This window comes from Apiospora phragmitis (genome assembly GCF_038363925.1).
Source record: "Apiospora phragmitis strain CBS 135458 chromosome Unknown utg000010l:1.0-9815664.0:1.0-9183399.0, whole genome shotgun sequence".
In the NCBI taxonomy this organism is placed as follows: domain Eukaryota; kingdom Fungi; phylum Ascomycota; class Sordariomycetes; order Amphisphaeriales; family Apiosporaceae; genus Apiospora; species Apiospora phragmitis.
Window position 1 is genome coordinate 3336580 of NW_027117409.1, and position 25978 is coordinate 3362557.

A 25978-nucleotide genomic window follows, 5' to 3' on the forward strand; every position below is an offset into this window, starting at 1 on the left:
GTAGAAAGTCTGCTCAAGCTTCAATTCACTCTCTCTTACCCAGACCCTCCTTCGTATCTTGGTTGATGGAATTACTATTTACGTGCTATAAAAATCGATTTCAGATTTGTCAATAATCATAGAACATATTGAATCTTTTGTATATTAGGAAATAAGAATACGAAAGACTAGTTATATAGGAAGGTAAGTAGAGGAAGCATACATGTGCATTTTACTTCGAGCCCGAGCCGGACCGTCGGGACTAACAAGGCGTTGCCTAGGCTCTCGGTATGATATCAATTGTCTCACTCTCCATCTGCCATGGCTTGAGTGACAGGAAACGGTGCGTGCGACTTGCTTTTGATACGTTGACTGGCACAGCTATAACATACCTTCCAATGCTCCTCGTGTATCCCAACTCGTATCGACCTGCGAAGATTAAGATTGTGATTTGTTCACGACGAACAGGCATGGCCAGATCAAAATAGAAAGTAAAGTTGTTTCATTGGAACTCGGCTCCCCCACACCACCCCATTACCGTAACTGAGCCAGCGGCACACTGTCAGTGGCAGCTTCAGTGAGGTAGGTTCATTAGAGCCCGGCCCAATTACAAGAACATGCACCACCCATCCTGGGAGGGTTCCTGAGAGGGGTCAGCCGGCCGCCCCTCTGCCACTCACATCATGGCATTGCATTGAAGAGTCGGGCCAACCCCTGACCCCGCCACTCTGGATGCGGTGCACATGGACACATGGACACATTGACACCGGCAGACCGGGCTGATACATACCATTTGATCTCGTCTCATCCAGGTACTGTGCTGTTGGTAGGGTAATAACAAGGTACGGAACGAAATCTTTTTGAATAAATATTGTATTGCCTTTGCTTTCTCCTGCAAGCCACTTCTACCTGCTTCTTACTTGGTACTTTCAATTCCCAAGGTTCCCCTTCTGCATGCTGCATTTGCGTAGCGTAACGTTGTTGTCAATGGCCATTCTTTCCATCCACTCCTTAGATTAGTTTTCCAGGTAATCATCACCCACCTTCACCTCCTCTTGTTCCAACACTCCGCTTCAGGCACGAAGCGGAAACCGACCGAGCAAGCACTTTGCAGTTTTTTTCCCTTTCTATTTTGTAAATACCGTACATACTTGTGGTTCTTCAACTGATACCCAACTGCCATTCTTTCCCTACTCTTTATTTTTCTCCTGAGTTTCCCAATCCCCGAGAGCTGAATCTCGACCGAGTTCGCCAATTCTACTGCCACATTAGCTGCCGCTTCATATCGCCACCAACCTACTCGAGACATCTCGGACAAGCCTTTCCCACCATGGCTGCTACTTCCGGTCAAAACGCCCCTCCCATTGTGCGCCGCGACTCGCCTTCGCCTTCGTCGAGTCCCTCGAAGGCCGTGGGGCCGAATCCCCGCGTCGTATCAAACGACTCTACCACCTCCTATGGCTCCAGCACAGATGGCTCATACCGCGACTCTCTGGCCAGTCCATCGCTCTCGCGCCAGTCATCAGCAAGTTACTCGAAACAGTCGGACGGCAACTCCAATCCCAATAGAGCTTCGATGCAAAGCTTCATGGGGCGTCCAGTCCGGCGGGGGTATACAAGACCCGAAGGCACCGAGTTCGCCGCTAGTGCCAAGCACAGAGAAAGCGTCTTGAGCCTGGGAAGCATTGCACATCTTCAGTACTACTTCGCTAGAACCGGGTTGCTGGAGGGAAAGGGAGGTCAGCTTGCCAGAAAGAGGAACCCGAGAGCGACGTTGGATCTATCATCAGTCGATTCATCCTCGTACCTCAACCCCAGGGGCACAGGGTCTGATGGCGATTCATCGTATGCCTCGCTGAGCAGCAGTCCAGATTTCCATGGACAAAGCATGGCAGGAGGACCGATGGTCGAGTCTCCCACCGACGAGCAATCCGGGTATGACTCGGATGATATTGAAAATATCGACCCGAACGTGCTACCGCCGACTACAAGCACCTACAAGCACCGGGAGAAGGTGATTCCCAAACCACCCACCATGGCGGAGCTCAAAGCAGAGTTGAACAGCACTCTAGATGCCGCCAGTCGGTGTCTGAAGCAGTCAATGTCCCCGGCAAACTCGCAACCTACCAGCCCAGTGCCTCCAATACCGTCACGCTCGCCCAACCCGCCCAATCCGCCGAACCCACAAAACCCAAAGCAAGGCTGGGATCAAGTTCAGGGCATGCAGATCCTTGACACTATGACGTTAGCGATCCGGGCAGCTAAGAACTTTTACACGTCACACGAGCAACCTGAAATGCTGGATACTATCAGATCCGAAAAGGAGATTCGTGCAGACCTGCTTGCCGTCATGGAAACGCTCAAGCACTTGGCTACGCGCAACTTCGCCGGCGGCCCGCGCGCGGACGAGCGATCCATCATGACTTCGTGGATTGAAGGGATCCGCGACATGCTGAAGAAAGAGGAGGAGATTGAGGAAGCTGAACGTGTAGAGAGGCAAGGGTGGGCATGGCTCAGGGGGCGACTGGACGGGACGGGAGATTGAAAGGGAACTGGCTTTCTTGCGGTCTATGGAACCGGACGATGAACCCCTTCCCGCTTACACACCGGCCGCCCAAGCAGCAGAACTGCCTACGCCGTTCCTGGAAAGCCTACAGAATGGAGTGCGGCTGGTCAAGCTGCACAATGCGACAGTGCGCAAGTCCAAGAGACGGTTTGGGACTATTGGGTCGTACCACGTCGACACACAGAAGCCGTACAGATGTGCTGACAACCTTCGATACTGGATCAAGGCTGCCGAGCTCCGCTGGGAGGTGATGCTGAAGGTGGACGTCTTGGGTGTTGTGTACAACAACAGCGGTGAGGTATGGGTCGAGTTGGAGGAGGCCTTGTGGAAATGGTGTCGCAAGATACGTGAGGAGATCACGGCCGAGCTGATCGCTTCAGATTGAGACAGGAAAGAGGGGCTTGAGATAGAGTCACGATTCATGGTTTTGTTCTAGAAGATGGTGGGCATTTCTGGACTGGTGGCTTGTTGCAGATATAGGGACAGGCGTGGGTGCATTCAGGGAGCCATCCAAGGAAATATCCAGAGATACATTCAGTGAGACGCTTCTCCAAGGTTTATTAGGTTTTGAAACGATATACCCCGATGACTGCATCAGCATCACCGAAGAGAGAAAGGAAGATTTTGGTCATACAAATTTTTTTATTTTGTTTCTGTTTTTTGTAAATTCTTGTTTTGTAGAAACCATGGGCATATTCACATAAGTACCCCCTTGGCCGGGTGAATCTGATTTAATAAAGTTTTCCATCTACAGCAAGAAAGAAAAAAAGAGAAAAGAAGAAAATCGACTTGCCCTTGTCAGCTTCCATGTTGCAGGACAGGAGGGAGAAACGTTGGCGTACGCTGACTGACTGACTGAAGATGAAGATGAAGATGTCCTGCTGCGGGCGGGTGTGGATCCGCGCTGGGCGTGGGTGGCCCAAGCTCCAGCTCCAGCTCCAGCTTAGGGCCTTAGGCCAGCAGCCAGGGCCCGGTCGGTGTCCGGCTGCGTTGAAGGCAGAACCGTGACGACGTCGTTGTAGTGCCTGTAGCCTTGTACAAGTAGATACAACACCAACTAAGCCTCAGCTTCCCAAAGGACGACCATCCATCCATCGACCGTCTTCCTTTACGTTGTTCTATTGACGACCGCCCTCCGCAATATCTGATTGAGCGACGCATCGTCAGCAATCGTTCTACAACACGTACACTTCCGCATCTTTCAGCATCCAGCACCATGGATCATCGTCCGCAAGCCTGGGGTCGTGTGAGTTCTTGACGGCGATTTGGCGTGGCCCTGGCATTCCTGGCTAATGACTGTGTCGTGCATAGCCTCGTGACGATGTGTATGGTGCCTACGATGCTTCATACATGCAAACAAACAACGGCCCAACACAGCACACACAACAACCCATCGTGACAGGAACATCCGTCGTCGCCATCAAGTTCAAGGATGGTGTAGTCATTGCTGCCGATAACCTGGGTGAGTTTTGTTGATACCCTCGCTCACTCTCTCCTCCGCCATGGACCCTCCCTCGTCGCGTCGCCTTTACTAACACAACCCCTCCCTCCCATGTGAATAGCCTCGTATGGTTCCCTCGCCCGCTTCACCGACGTCAAGCGCCTGCGCAAGTTCGCCGGCACCTCGGTCGTCGGCTTCGGCGGCGACGTCTCGGACATGCAGTACCTCGACCGCCACCTGACGGAGCTCTCCATCGACGAGGCCTACAAGTCGGACCCGGGCCACTCGCTCAACGCCCGCAACCTGCACAAGTACCTGTCGAAGCTCATGTACCACCGCCGCTCCAAGTTCGACCCGCTCTGGAACTCGCTGCTGGTGGCCGGCCTCGACGACGACCAGAAGCCCTTCCTCGCCGCCACCGACCTCCTCGGCACCACCTTCACGAGCCCCTCGCTGGCGACGGGCTTCGGCAGCGTCCTGGCCCAGCCCATCATGCGCCGCTACGCCCCCGACGAGGAGTCGGCCGCCCAGCTCACCCAGGAGAAGGCCGTCGAGGTCGTCAAGGAGTGCATGAAGGTCCTCTTCTACCGCGACGCCCGCAGCATGGACAAGTACAGCATCGCCGTCATCACCAAGGACGGCGTGGACCTCAAGGAGGACGAGAAGCTGGAGAACCAGAGCTGGGCGTTCGCCGACAGGATCAAGGGCTACGGCACACAGACGGTTTAAAGCGGGATAGAAGGAGGAGTAGCTAGCTACCCATTGGGGCTTTACGTGTTTCTCGTGATGAAATAAAGAGCTCTTGACGATGTACGATACCGCCCAAGTACTCTCTCTGTAGCTGCGGCTCATGATTGATTTCGCGAGACCTGAGGGAATGAATCATGGACCTCAATTGATATGGACCGATCTCCCTTCATGCGGCGGGTGACTATCGATCACCTAATTTGGTGCTTTGCGTGACGATTGCCGTAATCTAGTCTGGGTAGGGTCCTGTCCTGGCCGGCCTATGCATGGTGGAAGTGAGGAAACACCTGCCTCGTCAAGAACTCTACAAAACCACGTAAGCATGTAATTTTGGTCGAAACCCGGCAAACAGCGTAGCAATGTCCATTGGGTGGAAAGAGAGATTTTCTAAAGTCTAGGAGTGTAACTATGAAAGTAATAACGATGACACACTCCTGGAAAATTCCAACCCATGAGACTGTTTCTTCGTGTTCTGCAACCAATAATCGGGTAATAGACTAGGCGAGAGAACCTGGGAAAAGTCATTGGCGCGCATCACAAGTAGGTACTGAAGTAGCAGTCGGCGCCGTCTCAGGATATGCTGTCTTGGTAGCAGTATCCTCTCATGAGACCAATCTTCCTTCTATTATGTTTATATAGGTATTTCTTGGATTCTGCTCCAAAACCAGGTGGCGAGTGTAACAATTTGCTGTACTTTCTCCGCCTGTCCCCTGCGGAGAGACTTTATCCATTGTCTTCCATGCTGTTTCTAAGCACATCGTAACCCCCCTGAAGTCGTACGTGTATATGCCATATGCGCCGACGACCAATGCTAGGTATCGTATCAAAGCCAATCCGCAGTACGCCAAACCATGCATGCAAGAGCTCATTTTTCAAAACAATCGTAGCGAGAATCAACTTACCATCACGCGAAGTGATGGCTCCCCGTCTTGGCACCTTCCGTCCTTCCTTCGTCCCTCGTTTACCCCGAGTTCCAACTCCCGTCTTTTGCCCCAGCAGGCCCAACTAGAGTGGCATCAAATCAATCCTCTGCTGGGCGCCACCCGCGCCACCACTGCGCCCACCCCTATTGGGCATGAATGCACCAGAACCACCAGACCGGGATGTTCCAGCCGAAGACTTCTTGCCGGTGCTGGCTCGTTTCGTGACGCCGCCGCTACCAGATTTGCCTCCACGGGAGTAGCTGCCCGAACCCTTGCGCGCGTACGATCGCTTGCCCTTGCTATAGGAGCCCTTTCCACCCCGCGACGTCGACCCCGCAGATCGCCTCCTCGAGGATGATGATGTGCGCATCATGTCGTCTAGCTCTTGCTTCCACCCATCATCAGGAGAAGCTTGACGCGGAGGACTTCCAAAATATCTCGAATTTTCTCCATCGTCTTCGAAATCGCCCATTTCCTCGTCTTCGCTAGACACTAGATCCACGACGCTCGTGTCCATAGTATGTTGAGGCTCAGGGCTATCTATATCTGTTCCCATCATGCTCTGATAACGCTCTTGGAACCGCTTCACTAGAGTAACAAATCTACGGCCATATGTCGAGACCTTTGAGGGTTCAATACCCGGTATCCGCTTCATAGATTCCAGGTCTGTTGTCCACCCCAACACCATATCGCGAAGCTGTTGTACGGAGAAAATAGGCTGCCGGAGATGCTTGGAGTTCTGGATTTCCTCTGCAAGGCGGGTGGCCTCTATCTGGAACTCCTCGACCAGCGCCGAATGAACATCATTCAAGGGGGCAAGCTTGGCGTCCTGCCGTATTGGTGGACCAACTGGCGCTCGTCTCTGCAGCCTTCCAACAGGCTTCCTTACTTCAAAATCATCGTCGGATTCGTTGTATTCATCATCGTCGGACAAAACTGTAGCAACTGCTTTGCCCTTGCCCTTGCCCTTGCCCTTGGTTTTGCGTGCTTGCATAGGAGAAGAGACAATAGTCGATGGAGGAGCAGTCGCCGCCGCCGTCGTTTTCTTCTTCCCCTTTGGCGCGGAAGCTTGACCGCCACTGCCTTTAACTTGGACAGTCAGAATAAGCTTCTTGCGCCCGCTCATGAAGGCGCCGGCATTCCTTCCAATCTAGTAAGAAACAGTTAGCTCTGCAGTTAATGAAGAACGGAGATGTATGCGGTATCATCTACCTGGAAATATTGGACGGCCATCCGGTCCTTCCGCTGGAAAACGTTCTTCTCGGCCAGTGCCCCTTCAGCTTGCAAACGGTCAATAACGCGGTGTATCTCATTCTTGGGGTTCTTCTTCGCTATTCCCAAGTACGGCTTGGCTTGTTCATCCAATGACTCGAGGGCTTTTTTCCTGTTGAGTCCCATGAGCATCTCGGTGCATTGGTTGAGCGTAAGTTGACGTTGGGACCTTGTGATTTCTAATGCAGCGACCGCGATGTCGGTGAAATCTTTCCAGTCAAAAGTAGCACCCGTCTGGCAGTTGTCGCATGTCTTATTACAGTCAGCTTGGTTGAATGTTTCGCCAAAGTATCGAAGGATCTCGACACGCCGGCAATCACTTTGATTATCAGCAAAGGCAGTCATGGCGGCCAGCATATTACGCTGTCGCTGTTTCTGCTGCTCGTTTCCTTCGCCGTCGTTGATCATCTTGCGGAGTTGGGTCACGTCTCCGAAGCTGAAATACAGGTAGCATGCGGAGGGATTGCCATCTCGCCCAGCTCTTCCGGTTTCTTGGTAGTAACCCTCCAGGCTCTTTGGCATAGACTGGTGAATGACGAAACGCACGTCCGGTTTGTCGATACCCATACCGAACGCGATAGTAGCAACGACGACTTTGATGCGGCCTCTCTGCCACTCTAGTTGGACTTTGCTCTTGGCCTCTGCAGGAATCGAGGCGTGGTAATGATGCGCAGCAATGCCATGGTCCCTCAGCTTTTGCGCAGTTGTTTCCGCGTTCTTCCGAGATAAAGTATACACAATACCAGTTTGCCCCTCGTACGTGTTGTTGATCAAGTCCGCGATCTCTGTGATGGTGTCTTTTTCTTTCCGTCTTACTTCGTAGAAGAGGTTTGGCCTGTTGAAACTTTGCGAGAATTCTTCCCTCGATCGATACCCAGGTTGTGTTTGATATCAACCATAACGTTCTTGGTAGCGGTGGCGGTAAGAGCCATCACAGGAACTTTGGGGAAGTCCCGACGGAATGCACCAAGCTCTTTGTAATCGGGTCGAAAATCATGGCCCCATTGACTGACGCAGTGAGCTTCGTCAATAACAAGACGAGCTAGATGGTTTCCCTATATAGAGTACTGAGGGCCGTATTAAAGGTGCTACTATTTCTGATCATCTCAGGTGTAACATAAAGAAGCTGAAAGTAATGATCCGGGTTTGGGCCCTTCAGTGTGGCGATGATTTCTCTGCGTTCCTCCGCAGAACATTCTCCGTTAAATACCCTTGCGGGTATATGGAGAGCCTGGAGGTGATGCACCTGGTCTTGCATCAAGCTGATCAATGGAGATACGACAATTGTGACGCCTCGAGTTTTTCCAGTCTTGATTACGGCGGGAAGTTGGTAGCAGAGGGACTTGCCGCCACCCGTAGGCATGAGAATAAAGGCATCCTTTCCCGCCAAAGTCGCGTTTATGGCTTCAAGCTGATTGTGACGAAAGCCGCTCATACGGAACCGGTCTTTGAGCGCACGCTTGACTTCCGGCGACCACGCAAACTTCATGAGTTCAGGGGGTATTTTTGACCTTGCAGACGAGCTGGCGACCCTCTTCTCGATTGTCCTTGTTTGCGATGTGGTGCTGGTGTTTCCAGATTTCTCGGACAACGCGAGCCGACTACGCTTTGGCGCTATGCTCTCCGAGGACGACTGGTTTAGTTCAAACGTCTCCGCAACCTCAAGCATGTCGACGTCATCACCATAGTCGCTATCGCTCGCGTAGGTCGGTGCTCGCCTAGTAGATGCTTTAGAAGGACTCAACCGTCCTGTATTATTTGAATTGGCCGAATACCTGGGCGGGGCAGGCTCATTCAAATCATCGTCAATCATCAACTCCATCTCATCCCAGGTGGGTTCCGACGAATGAACTGCGGGTTCTCGGCCCTCTCTGGCAAAGTTTTCCCTCGACCCTAAGCGTTGACTATTGGCGATAAGAGGTCTGGAGTAGGGAGGATCCTGCTCGGGGTAAGGATGGGAAGTTGGTTCGGAAGGAAAACCCCCCTGTGTAGGCATTTGAGTCTGCTTGATGACTTGGCTATTCCTAGCAGAGGCAGAAACGGGCGCGATACCCCGAAACTTTGCCCCTGGTGGTTCATGACGAGCCGGCTGCGTAGCCTGAACGACGAAATCAGATGGGTCAGGCGGTATTCGAGTATTCAATCTGACCGTCTTGTGCTCTGTGAAAATATCAGTACTGTTGATCCCAGCCCGTAAGAGTGACTCTATCAACGGTGCCTCTTGTTGAGCAAGTTCCATGTCTACCCCTTCAAGGGCATCATCTACCCCGGAGTTACTTTCTTCGTCATCCATTTCATCGTACTTCTCCATCATTTGCGATATTAAACCATCTCTCGTGGCGACCAAGTCCTGATATGTCTGATGCTCGGCAGCTACTCGATCAAGAGCGAGCCTTTGTTTCATCAGCTGATCCTTCTCCCGCTTCAAATTGGATGTTTGTTCTGCACGTGCATGCCTGTTGACCAAGGCTGCACGGTAGGCTTCCCGGTTCTGTTGGAGCTTTCCTTCTATCGAGGCACGCCTGCTTTCAGCTATGGATGGCATGTCCAGAAATAGCTTCAAGATTTTGTCTTTGACATCTTGGCTCAGCGCAGGGAGTGCTTGACTAGATACTGGTGTCTGGGAAAGACTTCCGCGATCGTTGTTGCCCTGGGTCATGTCTATGACAGAACGCTCGGCCTGTTCGGTTACGGCTTGTTGAGAAGAGGAGTCCGATGTCGTTTGCTCAACAGGCGACGGATCCGAACGCGATTTTGAAGGTGTGTCCGGAGCAATGATGGCAGTCGACGATTCTCGACGCCGCCGGCCCGAGGGCCCTTTGGAATCTTCTCCGTCATTTGTGGACGGAATTGAGAATAATTGAAAAGTTGTGTGTAGCTGGAGTTGCAAATTCGTCATCCGAATCTTGTATAACGCGACTGTCGCGTCGAGTTCTCCGCGGCGGATGAGACTTTTCCGGAGTAGTATGGTCGAAATCAACCTCCATCACACTATCAGGTTCCACGGGGCTTCCTGGCACCTTCGGAGCTACCGTTGTAGTTTTTGAGTTCATCTTCGCCGGTGACTTCTTCGGAGATGAGGCGACGGTTCTCTTGACTTTCTTCGCAACCCTCGGATATCCTCGAAATCAGTTGGACCTTGCCTCTACCAGTTCTACAGCTTGCAGATGCTCCGTAATCCGCAACTCGTTGACTCAACGGTGTTTCCGGCCTCCGCTTCTTAGTGGACTTTGGAGTAGTATAGTCTTTAGGGACGATCCCAAAAATATCGGGAAACTCGTCGTCGTCGTCATCAAGCAAGTCGGGTGATGTTGGAGGCTGAGCAATCTCATGGCTTTTGCGCTTGGTTCCACGTTGGTTCGGCGCCGGCTCTGGGCGCGATGCATGATCCTTAGTCCACAGTCTGACATCGTCACCAAAACCCACGGGGTTGGAGTCGGAAGAGGGGTTGTCCTCCTGGTTGTCCTCCTCCACTGTTAGATCCAGTGCCTCCAGGTCATCTTCGTAGTCGTTCAAGGTAGGCGCTGGTGTTCCGGGCTTCTTGTCAAATAACCTCGAGCGAGGCGGAGATTTCCTCGTTGCTGTACTGACGGTTCTCGAATTCGACAAGGAAACCGAGTAAGCTTGCTGTAGCCGACCGACACCGGAGGTTGAAGCCGGGGTGAGCAACTGATCCTGATTAAGGAGAAGACCACGTCTTTTGGAGGTCGAGGCCGGGACCGCAACGAGACGACCCATTTCGTCTATGTGACTTCCTCTCCTTCCCTCTACTCCCAAACCCTCCTGCGACTGTCCTGCTGTGGCCGTAGAAACATGGGCTCGCGTGGGTCTGGTAACGGAGGTCGCCCGATTCAAACCTCTAGACTGACTGACACTCTCGGCTTCGGAAGCTCCATTGTTCTCGACAGGCGGTAGGGTAGGATACAGGCTCGGTACGCGTATTGATAGTTGACTTGGCGGGTCACGGGCCGGGGGAAGCAAAGGCGCGTTCGGGGCAGACAGCGCAACATTGGCCAGCAACCAGGTGAGATGATCGCGGAGGTTGTTGCGAGTCATGAAGCCGGCTTGGACACGTAAGCCACAGGCACCTCCATGGAATTATCGTGAAATGGCTACTCGGGATATTTATTGCCAAGTCGAGCTGATCATCGCGCTTTATTTCGTTGTGATTATTGGTGGTTATCAATCGGTCTTCAAATCTCGAGCTTCAGCCTGGACGCGCTACTGCCCCACCAGAGACGCGGTTCCCTCCGACTGCCTGTGTCGCCCAGTCAGGTGACCACAAATGAGACCTTTAGTGGGCTCCGATAGGCTTGGATCTACAGCATCGACTTCAATCATCCCCAACCATGTGTATTCTGTCTGCTCAACTGTACACTCGAACTCGACGTAGAGTTTCTCGGATTCCTGCGGCATCTGGACATGTTGATCTATCATTAATCACAACATTGGCATTCTAATGGCAAAGCAGCTGCGTTTAAACCGGCCCACCTACTCTTATTCACCTCCCCCCTGATCTCCATATGTCTAGCACAACCGAATGGCGAGCCCTTGGGCGCCGGTGTTCCGGCGACTCATAGACCAGGCTGGTCTCTAAACCCGAACAGTGGCTTGTCTCGGCGTCAGACTACAGGTTCGTCAAAAGATGACTACACCTGTGGTAAGGGACGACCATGCTCTAATGGGGCCTGTTGTGGTATGTCGGGTGTCTGTGGCTATGGAGAGACATACTACGGCGAAGGCTGCATGTCCAACTGTGATGCCAAAGCAATGTGCGGCAAGGTCTCGGCATCCAAGACTGCGACCTGTCCACTGTAAGTTGCTATACCTACCTGCCTCTCACTGTTAGTCGTGTGCTGTTGGTTAACATTTCTGAACAGAAACGTTTGTTGCTCTCAATTTGGCTTTTGCGGTATCGCCGAGGTAAGAATTCCGGTTTAGCAGCTTTGAGACAAGGAAAAGCAACTAACACAAGACGCGAAGGAATTCTGCAGACTTGGCTGTCAATCCAACGGCGGCGCGCCTGCGATTCCAGAATCGGAAGAGCGTGGAGATGTGCGCGACCTCATCATCGGATACTATGAGAGCTGGAAAGCTTCCGGTTCCGAATGTGGCATAATGGATCCATCTCAGATCACCACTTCTTGTGGACGTATCCCAAGCAGCTGGACCTCGAAGGCAGCTATTTAACGCCCAATACTTTCTCCAACTATCCGGTCATCGTACCGGGCAAGTCGGCAACGATTTCCAGTGCTGGGTCGTTGACGATGAAGCTGACGCCCTCGGTCGGCTTCCGAGTCGAGCTTGAAGCCCTCGGGAAATCCTTTGTGCATACCGACATCAAAGCATCGTTTGGGGCCTCGCTGACCGCCCTGGTCGAAGCAAGCCCATCGACGTGTGCGAAATATGGGCTGAGCGGGCACATTGATGTCGAAGTCGCCGTCCCCAAGTCGGGATGGCGCAGGACGGATGTGAGCACCGTTGTCTCCGAGGAGTACGAGGTGATAAAGCCGAGGTGCTATTCTTGGGCAGATCCCGATTCTCATAAGTCCCTCGCCAGGAGAGGGGACCATTCGGAGGCTCGAGCAACTGTGTTGGATCCCTTGTTCCCCGACGTCAATGCCCGAGGTATTGCTTGCTCGCAAGACATCACGTCCCGATCCACCGAATGCGGCCCGGTGTTGCTCGACAATTTCCACCTGCCTGGTGTGGATTCGGTCGATCAGGGGGCTGTTCCCAATCTCGGACCAAATGGCCGCATCCTTACAAAGACTAACCCCCAGCTAGCCCCTCGTTCGCTGGCCCCTCTTTCATACCTGCCACCAAGTACCCAAGCTTGTGAGTATTTGCGCCAGTCTTGTCTTCTGTGTTGGCCGCACTCCCTTCGGCTTTTGCTCCCCAACCACCAAGACGAATTTGCAAGCAAGCCAAGCCAAGCCAAGTCGTCATGGATCATATCCCAGCAGAAATCAAGCTAGCAATTGTGCGTCGGCTTGTCGATGAATCACCAGAATCGGCCTATACATACGCCACAGTATCACGAGAATGGCAAACGTTTATTGAGCCCACGATATTCGCGTCGCTTAAACTAGATCAAGGACGCCTTAATCAAGCAAGAGAAACGCTGACTCCCACGAGGCAAACCTACGTCCGCCAAATCCAATTCACCGCACTGCTGCCCGACTACCATAATCAAAACGAACCCTGGGAATCCGACTCAGAGAAGAAGCGAAACAATGAGGCTTTCTCCGACGCACTGGCCAGTCTTATGGAGTTTCTGAGTATATGTTCATCGGCCCATAACGGCGGTATCGAACTAGAGCTGCGCACCGCTTGCACAATCGACTTGCAAGATTTCAAGGGTGGAATGATAAAAGTACTTCGGCTACCTAACCGCCTAGAACGCCAGGAACGATGTATCACGTCCTTTGTTGCCTTCAATAATGGTCTATACCATCAACTCCCGGAGCTATCTTTGGTTAGGAAATTCACGTGCCCTTCTGCCCCTGTATTCCACCGTCGGCTCGTTCCAAGAACCTGCTGCGAGATTGCTAGTTGGATTCCCCGTTTGCGCTCGATCGACTGGGACTTGGAAGATGGGAGTCAGGATAATGCTTTCCGACTGCAGCTGCGCAACGACTTTGCCACTGGACTATCTGTATTACCGGAATCGATTAGGGATTTTACACTTTCTTATCTCAGTGGCAAGGGACCCGGGCGTTTCTTCGACGATCCAGATCCTCGGATCTGCCCAGGAGCAACACGAGACCCTCTCAGTGTAGCCTTGCGTAGAGTCTCGATGCAAATGGAGGATGTATCACTCCAAATGATCGTTGGCAGCGAACTTCTGTGGGATTCAAACCTGCATCCAGATCAGCAGGGCCACTGGCCGCTGCTACGCGAGATTCAGCTCAATCTCAATAGCGATGGCCGAACACCCCAGGGAGAAGTCCTCTTCGACTGGGACCCGTCAGAGCCAGACCCTGATCCGAACTCTGGTCCACGCTTGGCTTCCGAGAGGGTTATTCCAATCCCCGCTCAGCTGATCCCTTACCAACTCGCCTTTGCACGCGCCGCGGGACGTATGCCCAATCTCAGGTGTCTCTACACAACTCTCGGTGATCGTCTCGGTGCCTTCGTGAATTATACCGTTCAGCCTAGAAGTGGCGCTGACCGAGGCTCACGCGCTGAGTTCATATACGAAGGCTCATCAGCGACAACAGACATCATCATACAGGAGATACAGGAGGAGTGGTGGAACACTGCTCATGTGCATCTTCGAGAAGGGGCCGAGTTTCACTTCAAAGTCGTGGATGATGGTGGACTTCTCGAATTCCGTCATCGTAGAGATATAGGCCAAGGGTTGACACCAGATCCGTCGGAGCAGAATACTATTGAGTGGACTCGGGTTATTTAATTATAAGTCGGACTCCAATGTGGAGACCAGAGACAAGGCAAATACCAGACATGATGCTATGCTCGAAGTGCACCAGATACGGGGCTATTCACGCCTTCATTAGATCTCTTCTCTTTTCTTTTTCTTCGCGGCGGCTTCCAAGGTCGCTAGAATACCACTTTGCTGCCTCTGTAATGGGTCTGTGTATGGTCAATACATAGAGGCAGCCTAGTTTAACTGGGTCGAGTTAATGGTTAAGGGGTTGGTGATCACAGCTCGTGTTCTGGAGGGGTTCTTGCATACCGAGGCTGTCATGTGCCAGTACATAAACCCTTCACTATTGGATAGTCCCCGCTCTGCTGACATTGCTGACATCTGCAGCAACTGTAGAAGTAAGACGACAGCGCTTTCTATTTACTATATACCGTATTAAAAATCAGCTTTTAATGATAACTCTTTAAAATTATAATGGTCTGTTATTGCCACTTATGGCAGCTACCCCATCGATACATACTACCTACATGTGTGTAGTAGGTGAGCCAAAAATACAACAGAATATGGCCGAGACGAGCGAAGTATGTGTTTTCGCTCCCAACGACCACTGGTGACAGTGGCCGGCTTTTTGTCGTTCTAGCCATGAATTGCGCACGAGTATGCACTGTCGATGTTAATAATGTCCCCGACATCAAGTATAGTATTGAATATCTATCTCTATAACAATCTATGAGATCTAAGCTAGGCAGTTCTAGAAAAATACAAACGCTTGAAGCCGCTCTAAGCACGCTCTCTCCCTCTTCCTCTCATACCAAGAAATCAGAATCTGCATCTACCAATTTTATTTTTCAAAGAGAGCTGCTCTTGGCACCGTCCTCCTTGGGCCGCTCTGCCCCGTTGAACAGGTACATGACGGTGACCAACATCTTGCCCGAAGCCGAGACGAAGATGGCCGCGGCCGAGCCGGCCTTCTTGTAGATACCGGCGCCGGCGAGGCAGCCGAGGATGAGCGCCAGCAGGAAGCTGACGCGGCGGTCGCGGGGCCGGTTGCCCTTGACGCGGAACATGTGGGGGTCCATCATGAGGTCGACCCAGGCAGCCGTGGCCATGGCCGTGGAGATCTCCGTCATGGCGAGCGAGCGGGATTGGACGACCTGGCTGCCGGACGCGAAGGCCAGCAGCGAGACGGCCGTGACGGCGGCGCTGCCGCGCAGCTCCGTCCCGTGCACCTGCTGGATCGCGGCGGCGGCGAAGACGAGGCAGGTCTGGAAGAAGTTGCAGAGCATGAGCCACCACCGCTGCCGCGCGCCGACCAGGTGGCTCAGCTGCCCGTGAGCCCGCCCGCGGCCAGGAAGAAGCCCAGGGCCGCGCCGATGTTGGCCGTGATGAACATCTTGCCGTCGAAGCTGGGCATGACGATGGCCAACATGAGGAAGACGGTGTTCCCCGTCTGGTTAGAAGCGAAGCAATGGTAATCGGGAAAGGACACGGCATCTTGTATACCAGTACAACTACAGATAGGATAACGCACTTAGCTTTGAGGCTATAAAGCAATACGGCAGCATGGTCTCATCTTTCGCCAGCACTTGCCTAGCTTCCGTATAAGTAGTCGACGACTAGCCGAAGAGGGTTTACTCACAAGGTAAGGAGTAAGAGTTCAAGCTCGGCATAAGTCGATGGCCGGACTGGATCATTCATATGACTTTGTATCCTGGAGAGAACCGAGGATGGTTCAATTCGTTGACGTTCCGACGGCTCATGGTGCGTCCCAACACTGTGTAAGTAGGTTGTGGGTGAGGTCTCTTTGGATGGATCCATGGTACCGCGTGTTTTAGCACTGAACAGCGACTCAGACTTTTAGTGGTTGGTTATATGTATTCAGAGGTGATGATTAATGGCTGGGCACTTTATGAGTCAAGGGACAGCGAAGGAATATATAGTATTGCAAATGATTGCCTATACTGCGAATGAAGATATCGCATCTCTAAAACAGGTCTTTGGTCAGTTGGTTCTTATATTGTTTTGGGGCAAGGTCATCGGGCCTCGAGCTTTGCGCTGTCACCGACAAAGTTTGCACCAGGGGACGCCTGCGGCCTCCTTAACCGTCGAGTCGGTCACCGCACCCGAATAAGGACGAACCGATAGCCGCGACATCGAGAGCAAGATAAGTGGAAGTGGGTCGCGGTCTCGGATGATTCCTCCTCCACGATCGATACTAGCTCACATCGTTGCCGCGAGCTGAGATTCCACCTCATAAATTCCATGCTTTACCGATGACAAGGCGTGGCGGCACGGCATGCTGGTCCCCAGAGAATGATTGGTGACAGCGGCAGCCGGGCTTTCGGTAGATGGGGGTAACCCTATTGCGGCTCTGTGTATTACTCGGTGGGTTCCCGCCCTTAGCCCTCCGGCTTGGCAGGTCAACCGATATCCGGGGCCAGCCGACTAAGCCGCCGCCAGAAGGTTTCTGGCTTCTGGCTAGTCGGTTACCCAGCTCATTTACCATTCCCATTGCTGTTGAGTCGATTTCATCGATTGGGCTTCACCGATATAATGCCTTCCCTGGCAGGAGACTATCTGCATGTCTCGCAAAGAAAATGAGTTGGGATGGTCAGCGCGAGTGTGACGTGGCGGCTAGGCTGTCGTATACTTCAGCCATTCAGCATTGAATTGAAGCAGAAATCTATCGTATGCTCTTCCTACCGCATTCTCATGCGAGTAAGTGGTTGTTGCATGAATGTCTCGTGCTCTTGACTTCTTTCCATCAGGTGCTTGAGGCAAGCCGTTAGTAAGTCATTAAGAATAACCCAAATCGCACAAATATGTATGCCCGTGGTCTGTCTGCCGGGTGATTCAAAGCCGCGCTCGGCGAAGTAGGCATATGAATCATGACCATGCAGGCGATATATGGTTCATTGTGCCCGTATCATCGCCTCTTGTGTACTGTCTATTGCAAGCAAATTCATCGGCCGACGTAATAATTATGGCAATGCCTAGATGCATTTTTATGTGATGAACCGGTAATTTGGGAGCCATTTCTGAGGTGAGTGTTGGAGCCAGCCGAGAGCAGCAGATATATACATAGACTTCCACGCCATCTGAGGTGCTGATCGTTGAAAGCTTGCCTGGCGCGGTATATAGCAAAAACAATAATTCTATTAAGAGTCCAGCAGCAATGGTGATTTGACAATTCATTACAGTCAAGGACGTTGACCTACAAGTAGCCAAGTGAGAGTGAAGTTGATGAGGCTGAGTAGCAGCCCGACCCGGGTGCTTGGCAGAGACGATGGCAGCAGCGGGGGGGGGCAAGTCAGGACTGTCAGGGGTATGTGCTGGGAATTGGGTAATTTAGGTAAGGTCGGCGCCAGTCGATGTCTGTACTTTTAGCGTAATATTCCATGCTGGTCTGATAAGAACAACCTTCAAGCCTTATCTGGTGACAAATGCGAAATGCCCATCTTGGCTCATATCAATTTATCTTTAACGGAGAGGGTGCGCTCTCCAAGTCGTCTCGTGTGGCAAGATCCGTCTCAGACTCTCAGATCTGCTCCTGCATGCTTTGACCTCCAGGGCTGTTGGGAATGTCTGACCTAGGTATGTTATGTTACACTGCACGGGAGCTCCCAAGATGTCAACATCACTTACGACGCTGGCAGAAGAAGCAATACACAGCATCATTAGCACATCGTCCCACAACGTCGCAGGCTTATCCGGACTTGCCTAGCCGCGGAGATCTGCAAGGGAGATAGTGGTGGTGAAGGCCAGTTCGCGCAGGCCAACGACATCGTGTGTGCTTATCTCTTGCGGGGTGGGTCCCCGTCCGTCCTTCTTTTCCAACGTCGCTGGTCGCCCATGATAAGAGACGGGCGGGAAGGGCACACGCACTAAGCCTATTCCGCCCTCCCTTCCTCTGCCGTCCTCCTCCCATACGGCCCTTGCATTGCCCGTTATGCTGTGCCGTTGGCCTCTGGGCAAAAAGTCTGATAAGAACCGTCCAGATACAGCATGAACCGAGTCGTATTATTACCAGTCAGATATATGGCCCGTCCAGGCCGCCTAGGATAAAAGTACCCAAGTCCTGAGTCGATTCTGCCCTTGTCGTCAGTCAGTGCTCCCAAATCGCGAGCTTGCGTTTAGAGGCTCACCGAGCTCCGTCTGACATTGCGGGCGGTAGATGTTTTGACTTGTGCCTCCCGCTATCACACACCTAGGTGTCGCTCATGCTACGACCATTGGCCATTGCGAACTGCGCAAGAACTCCACGGCTCTCTCTTCCGAGGAATCCCATGTCTGTATCGAGGGAACACGGCATACAGTGCTTGGCTATAGGCAGAGGATTGCCACGCCGCGGTATTCGGGCTCATCTGATAAGAAGCTCAACCTGAGAGCAAAGCTCCTGTATCTTTCAGGCCCAGCTTGGCCGCCACCTTGGCTTCAGCTTGCTGAACTCTAGCATCTCCGGCGAGAGGTCTTTAGCTACGCCCACTTATCAACAAGGGACTACCCGCGGAGACTACAGCAACAGCATTAGCGTCAAGGCCCGAAGATCTGGTCCACAAAAAAGGGTTCCGTCCCGGAGATGCACATTACATTCATGGCCTGACATAAGGAAGCACTCATGGGTATAAGACATCTGGATCTTCAACCTTGACGTATCGTAAACAAACAACCGCAACAGTCACCTCACTAAGGCCTTGATACAGAACTACAGGAGAACCCATTCTCAGCATCATCGCCCACCATAATTTGCCAGGGCGGCATAACCCCTGAAGTACTACGAGTATCGTCAGGATGAAGCTCTCCTACCTTTGGGCCGCCCCAGAGATCAACCCGATCACCGGCAAAGCTCGCTCAATCCCAGTCCTAAACCTCTTCAATGTCTATGGGCGCGTGTTCTTCTTCTCCTGGTTTGGTTTCAGTACGTCCTCCATCTGTGCTGTCCACCCCTGGTCTTGCTGTTCATCCGCTAACGTGCTCAATAGTGACTGCTTTCTGGGCTTGGTACACATTTCCTCCTCTCGTCAGTGTCCACCGTCTTTCCGATCAATGGTATGGCTCTCTAACACGATAGCAGTTGACCCATACCATCAAAGCGAACCTCGGCCTCAGTTCAGCGCAAGTTGCAAACTCTAACATCGTGTCGTTGTGTGCCACGTATGTAGCGGTTACCAATATAAGGGCGTCTGATCGTTGCTAACTTTCCATCAGTCTACTTGTCCGCTTTGTCGCTGGGCCCCTGTGTGACCAGTTCGGGCCTCGTTGGGTGTTTGGTGGCCTACTTCTCGTTGGCGCAATTCCTCTCGGCCTCGCCCCTCTCGTACACGATGCCACCAGCCTTTACATCAGTCGCTTCTTCATCGGTATCCTTGGCGGGTCCTTCGTCCCGTGTATGGTTTGGTCAACTGGATTCTTCGACAAAAACATAGTTGGCACTGCCAACGCTCTGACGGGCGGTTGGGGGAATGCTGGCGGCGGTATTACCTACTTCATCATGCCAGCCGTCTTCGACTCTCTAATTGGCAGAGGCTACACACCGGGGGTAGCATGGCGGATGACATTCATAGTCCCTCTCATCATTACCATCGTCACTGGGATCTCCCTCATTGTACTATGCCCCGATACTCCCACTGGCAAGTGGTCCGAACGCCACCTACATGCCCAACAGAACCTTCATGTGCACGGCGTCGATGGCGTGGCCGAGAACAACTTAGTCGACGTACCCGGTAGCATTGTCGACAAGGTTAGCTCCAAATCATCCGGTGTCCAGAATTCCAAGGAAGACCCAAAGCCGCAATCGCCATCTCGCCATCGGAACTGGGACCACGAAGCCGCTTGCACCAAGGAGGAGATGCTCGAGACGGCACATGGAGAGACTGTGGTGAAGCCGACCTTGAAAGAGAGCATGCGCGTGTTTTTCTCTCCACAGTCCGGCTTCCACATGTTCACGTACTTCTGCTCCTTTGGCGGCGAACTGGCCATCAACGCCATCCTGAGTTCCTATTATGTTAAGAACTTCCCCTCGCTCGGCCAGACCAATGCAGCCAACTGGGCGGCCATGTTCGGCTTCCTTAACTTCGTCACTCGACCCCTGGGTGGTGTCATTTCCGATTTCGCTTTCAACGCTCTCGGCCGCAGTCTCTGGGCCAAGAAGATCTGGATCTTGGTGTGCGGCTGCCTCACCGGTGTGCTCCTGGTCATCATCGGCGAGGTCGATTCCCACCACCAGCCCACCATGTTCGGCCTCGTGGCCCTGATGGCCGTGTTCCTCGAGGCCGGTAACGGCGCCAACTTCTCCCTGATCCCCCACGTCCACCCCCACGCCAATGGGGTCCTCTCGGGCACCACGGGCGCGGTGGGCAACCTGGGCGGCGTCGTCTTCGCCATCGTGTTCCGCTTCATGGACGGCGGCACCAACTACGCCAAGGCGCTCTGGGTCATTGGTCTTATCCACATCGGCCTCAACCTCGCGCTGTGCTGGGTGCCGCCGCTGCCCAAGGGACAGCTTGGCGGCCACTGAGGCTAACTGGTGCTTTTTCAAGAGATGAATGTCCTTTTTAGTACGGGCTATTGCCCACAAGATATCCAATTGGAGTTAGGGAGTTCATGGAGCGAGGCAAAATAATTCACATTTATTGGTTGAGGCTTTACACAATACAAATGACAGTGGCGGACTAGAGCAGGAAATAAAGTACAATGGGTTACTGATGGTGTTTATAAATTTTCAATAGTCTTAGACCATTCTGCTTTGACAACTGACATAACTCAATACGCTAGAGTGTGTAGAAGTAAAGCCACCCCCGTAACCCAGTAACACTGGCATAACTGCCGGCTACACCACATCATTTTACCTCGATAAACTATACCGATCTTTTGAATCCATAGGTTTCTTCAGAACACTATACAATCAACAGGCGACACCGATCATCTTGTCTGCGCGTATGTTGTGAAAACACCTGGCCTATATAAGAAGGCAAACGTTTCTGACGTTTCACAAACTAGCAGGACGTGGACGTACGCCACATAGGAACATGCATACTAGCGCGATTTGCTTGGTGTATATATAGATGTACTGCAAATAGACTTCATTGAATTAGTAAATCGTTAGGGTACATCCGTTCAAGTAGGTATACGATATCTATAAGATCGGCAACCCTTATTCCACAGCGGAGCAAGTGGGATGAGATGAACGGGGACTGCGAACCATGCTTCTTATGTAAAGATAGATAATTTAGATAGTCGCGCTCTTGTCAAATGAAGTCCGGCATGTCAATCATAGCCAAGTCAAGTCAAGGATTAGATCACTCATACATACACAGACATATGCAAATTACACCGAGATAATCCACGAGAATGGTATGTTTTATGGGGTATATATGCGCAATCAGAATGTACAACCGTCTATATGAACCAAAGCGAAACAGGGCCAATGACAAACATCTAGGCCACTGTTTCCCCTGTTTTCCGTTTCACACACTCGGGTCGATTATTAAGATCGCTTTCAACAGCCAACTCTCCCTCTATCTTTCTTTCGTTCTTTCTAGTATCCTTTCATCCATACATACAGAAGTCTGTCCCTTTCGACGCGAGCCTGCTTACATGAAGAAGAAGGCCGCGACGGCACTCGACGGCGAAGACGGAGCCAGTGGCGAGGCGCGAGGCACCAGCGGTGGGGACGGGAGTGGGAGCACCAGTGGGCTTGGTGCTGTTGCCGGCAGGGGCGGTGGCCATGGTGGTGGGGACACCGGCGCTGTAGGTGGCGTTGCTGCCCTTGGGAGGGGCCACAGTGGGGTAGGCCGGGACAGCGGCAGACGAGGTGGTAGGGACGGCAGCCTTGGAGGTAGAGACGGCAGGGGCCGAAGAGACCTGGTAGGCGGGAGCAGAGCTGCTGGCGGCAGCGGTGCTGGCGGTGCTGACGGCGCTGGACAGGCTGACGGTCACGGTGGGCATACCGGAAGCCTTGTAGCCACCAGCCTCGCTGTTGGCGGCAGCAGTACTGGCACCAGCCTCCTTGGGGGTGATGTGGAAGGGGAAGCTGTACTGGAAGGTCTCGGGCTTGGACTCGAGGGCGATGGTAAGACCGTAGACGGCCTTGTCACCCAGAGTCTCGGGGACGGTCCACTCGAAGGAGCCGGCCTGGTTGTCAACGCCAGCTGTAGTGATAGGTTAGCATATGCATCCTCGTACCGGATCGCCGAAGCGCTCAGGGTTACTCACTGGAGATGGTGGTCAGAGGCACCTGAGTGTTCTGGGTAGCACCACCGATCAGAGCGATCTTGACGGCGCCCTTGACATCACCGGGCTGCCACTTGATAGTGAACTTGGAGCCGGCGGCGACCTTCTCATCCTGAGTAGGGTTGGTGATGGGGTCGAAGCCATCAACCTGGGCGAGGGCCGAGACGGCGAAGGTGACGACGGCAGCGGAGAAAGTAGCGAAACGCATCTTGACTGATTTGTTGGTAGATGGATTAAGAATACTGAAAAGACTAAAGACAGTAAAGGTACCGTAGAGGGTCAAAGAGTGACAAGAAATATGTATTAGAGTATAGAGAGCGACGGAAAAAGCAGGGCCTCTGGAAGGAGGGATTAAGGCTTTTTAAGATGGAGTGGTAAAGAGTGTAAGTGCCGTGAGGCTGAGAGAGTGTGGTAGACGAAGTGGTCTGAAGCGTGGATGAGGAAGAGAGAAGAAGAAAGAGGAGAGGTCAACCGACGATGGCTTAGAAGAGGATAAATCCATTCTTAGCAAGCGGCACAGCGTCTCACCCCTACCCAGAATGACTGCCCAGAATACCTGACAGATCCATCCTGCACTTTGGTTTTCCCAGGTTGGGATGGGGTTGACCAGGGTCAGGGCAAATCATCCGAGCAGGCGTTACCCCGTAGCATGACCGACGAGGCATCAAGGCCATCTCGTTTGCCTGGCACAGCAGAGGCCGCTGCGAGCGAGATCCGTAAGCCATCGCCGCCGGATGGGTGGCAGAGTGGTTCCCTCATGGCCTCCAGCCCAACATTTAAGCCTATTGAAGCTACACTTAACAAGACTTCTGGGGACGGGCTACGGGCACGAACGACATTCTCATCTCGCGAACGAGCTAGTGACTCCTCACCGTGTGTTTGGAGGGGGGACCTGGCAGGGAGCCAGAGCCCGCTGTTGGTCCGGTCTGCCCATGGTGGAACCAGTCCAGCCCGTCCTCATTCGAGGTAATTTCCAGAGACAGGGTCAGGATGCAAAAAGAGGGAAGATTGCATGCAAAAGAAAATTGAGCAGACCCAAAAAGGGGGCAGCTAATTGTGGAGGGGCCGGCTAGACTGGCCAATCCGCAAGTGGCCATTAAGGCTGAGCATCCCCGTTTAAGTCAGCACGTTAGCCCCCCAGTCTAGCCACTGTAGGCCACTGTAGTCCACTGTAGTCCACTGTATGTACTACTAGGTCACTGCAGGCAGCCATCACGCCAGGAACACACCCAAAAACCACTTCCAGACTTGGGATTGCTTCGTGATTGGCTGACTGGAGGGTGGCTAGGTTTTTGGGCACTACGGTCTATTGTCCCAGTCCAGACAGCCAAGCCGATGCTGCAATTAGGAGAACGAGAGAAAACGAGTGAGGCGTTCCTGGATCAATTCTCTGAGTAATAAGGTGGGCAGTACGGTTAGGTAGTATTAGCCGCGCGACTCACGCAGCACCTACCAACACACACACACTCCCGAGTCCCGTCGCCTCGTCTAAAGGCAATGGAACTCGTCGTGGTACATACAAGCAACGTTGTAAGCCTGCAATATCCATAACTCAACGTGCGACCCAAACATCACAGGATCTGGTCCCTTGCTCCCCCATCTAATTTGATGCCATGTCCAAACTCCCAGTCCCTGCCCTCGTCCCTCGTCCGGGGTTGAGTCTCCGTGAGCCAGGGTGTGGATGGGCCGATCCAGAGGTAAGGCAATGCCTCCATGGTAAGGCAATGCCGTCTTCACTCTGGTCAGTCTGGTCATGCATTTATTTGCACTGGTTGATCCAACGCTTCAACCAATATTGCTCCATTGGCTGACTCGGTGCCAGCTGAACGGCCATCTGAAACATCTCGCAGAGGTACACGTTCGTGTTGTTTTATTTGCCAGTGCATTACTCTCCACGCTTGCCCCCGACCTTTGATCTGAAATCCAAGATTTGGGCCAACTGCGACTGGTTTTGCTTTGCACCATTGATTGACTTTTTATTGAAAGTCGCTTGATATATCCACCAATGACTCCGTTGTGGGATGCCTGCCTGCCTGCTCTGCTCCGTGCCTGCATAAGTATACTCCATACTCTAGTCTTTTTCCGAATTTGGTCACCCGTTCAGCCAGGGGCGCCAACTTCCGAGTCAGGAAATCTGCTACACTGTCCCATCTACAATGGCATCTCCCGAAATAAATCAGACCCAAGGTTTGCCAAGCCCTGAACCTTAACTAATGAGATCTATAAGCGCCATATACCCGTTCAGTTGCTCTCGTCAGCAATCGATCGCTGTGTAACCGTTTGACTTATCATTGCTATGAACGAGCTCGTAAGGTATGACGTGGCTGACCTTCGGCCGCCAGATGAGCGGTGTTGGCTGAAATTTGCTTTTCAACGCAACGTTCCAGACTCCCCAGACGCATGTCAGCCTGCATGCATGTAAGGCGCAATCCCAAACCTCTTGGCCGCTAACAGGTATCTTCTAATGCGTCCATGCGTGCCACCTGCCTGCTCTAGGTAAGCTGCTCACTCAAATGTCCCTCTGTTCTCCCATGTCCAGTATGGAGTAGACCGTTGGGATTCAACAGTCAGCCTACACTCTTCACCGTACTACTAGTTGGTGGCATAATACTAAACACCACCAGGCGCAGCCACGAATACGACCTCATGCCAGCTGGAAGCCAATGGTGCAGTCGCCCAATTAACATCATATGACGTTTGGCTAGGTATACGCCTGGGTATACGAACGAAGTTGGCACGTCATGAAAAACCCTCGTCTTTGGTGGTGCTTGATGAAGGCGCTATATTCCTTGGCCAGCTCCGGAGGGCACCATCACGCCTAACACGGCGCATATGATTGGCCATCACGTTGTCAACAGTGCCGTCGTCCCAAGTCGTCGCAACATAAGCGGCATTCGTTTCTGTTGAGTACACCGCTCTTGCGGTGTTTCCTATTGCCACATCAGCTTTCTATGAATGCTGCTCGAGGGCACGCACCCAGCCAAAAATAAGGTTCAGAAGTTCAGGAATATGAGATGTATTGGAGGGACGGGGTTTGGCAATGCATGATTCAAGGGGTGAGTACACCGAACAACTCCAAGCCAATGGCGCAAGATGAACCGTCCAAGATAACAGGGTACGGCCAGGAACAGGCTGTGCAAAGGTACGGCAGGAAGAATCGATCAGGTCATGCATATTAAATAGAATACCTCCAAAATGTATTGGCCAGTCTTCATTCCTCGACCACCGGATCTCAGTTGCCAGTCTAGAAGTAACAAACACCTTTTTTTTGTGACGACGCGACACAACTTTGGTAACCGAGCCTGTACGCCAAACCACCAAAGAAACCATTCCACCCTTCCGAAACGACCGGTAGATATAGTCAGTCAATACGCGCAAGCAGCGAATGCTGTGGATGCGAGAGAGCTTGGCCCATGAGAGTCAGGTGG

General features: G+C 52.6%; 6 protein-coding genes across 6 annotated transcripts; 3 read left to right on the plus strand and 3 right to left on the minus strand.

The window, feature by feature from the left end:
• Window positions 1–1309: 1309 nt before the first annotated feature.
• PG994_010809 (uncharacterized protein) lies at window positions 1310–2930 on the plus strand (the record flags this gene model as incomplete). The annotated part of the gene is made up of 2 exons (XM_066862218.1): window positions 1310–2481; window positions 2528–2930. The coding sequence occupies 2 exons, from the start codon at window positions 1310–1312 to the stop codon at window positions 2928–2930; spliced, it is 1575 nt and encodes a 524-aa protein (XP_066711328.1).
• Window positions 2931–3761: 831 nt separating this feature from the next.
• Window positions 3762–4715, plus strand: PG994_010810 (20S proteasome subunit; the record flags this gene model as incomplete). Its single annotated transcript, XM_066862219.1, has 3 exons — window positions 3762–3791; window positions 3857–4007; window positions 4108–4715. 3 exons carry the CDS (start codon window positions 3762–3764, stop codon window positions 4713–4715), a joined length of 789 nt encoding a protein of 262 aa, XP_066711329.1.
• A 1023-nt stretch (window positions 4716–5738) lies between these two features.
• Window positions 5739–12474, minus strand: PG994_010811 (uncharacterized protein; the record flags this gene model as incomplete). The annotated part of the gene is made up of 9 exons (XM_066862220.1): window positions 5739–6806; window positions 6869–7713; window positions 7803–7970; window positions 8021–9745; window positions 9949–10992; window positions 11209–11344; window positions 11660–11733; window positions 11899–12110; window positions 12155–12474. The coding sequence occupies 9 exons, from the start codon at window positions 12472–12474 to the stop codon at window positions 5739–5741; spliced, it is 5592 nt and encodes a 1863-aa protein (XP_066711330.1).
• Window positions 12475–15166: 2692 nt separating this feature from the next.
• PG994_010812 (uncharacterized protein) lies at window positions 15167–15747 on the minus strand (the record flags this gene model as incomplete). Its single annotated transcript, XM_066862221.1, has 2 exons — window positions 15167–15643; window positions 15667–15747. The coding sequence occupies 2 exons, from the start codon at window positions 15745–15747 to the stop codon at window positions 15167–15169; spliced, it is 558 nt and encodes a 185-aa protein (XP_066711331.1).
• A 3362-nt stretch (window positions 15748–19109) lies between these two features.
• On the plus strand, window positions 19110–20835 carry PG994_010813 (nitrite transporter; the record flags this gene model as incomplete). Its single annotated transcript, XM_066862222.1, has 4 exons — window positions 19110–19236; window positions 19301–19338; window positions 19393–19472; window positions 19527–20835. The coding sequence occupies 4 exons, from the start codon at window positions 19110–19112 to the stop codon at window positions 20833–20835; spliced, it is 1554 nt and encodes a 517-aa protein (XP_066711332.1).
• A 1079-nt stretch (window positions 20836–21914) lies between these two features.
• On the minus strand, window positions 21915–22800 carry PG994_010814 (uncharacterized protein; the record flags this gene model as incomplete). The annotated part of the gene is made up of 2 exons (XM_066862223.1): window positions 21915–22468; window positions 22533–22800. Coding segments are annotated over 2 exons (822 nt in total), but the record flags the coding sequence as incomplete, so codon positions are not given.
• Between the last annotated feature and the right edge of the window lie 3178 nt (window positions 22801–25978).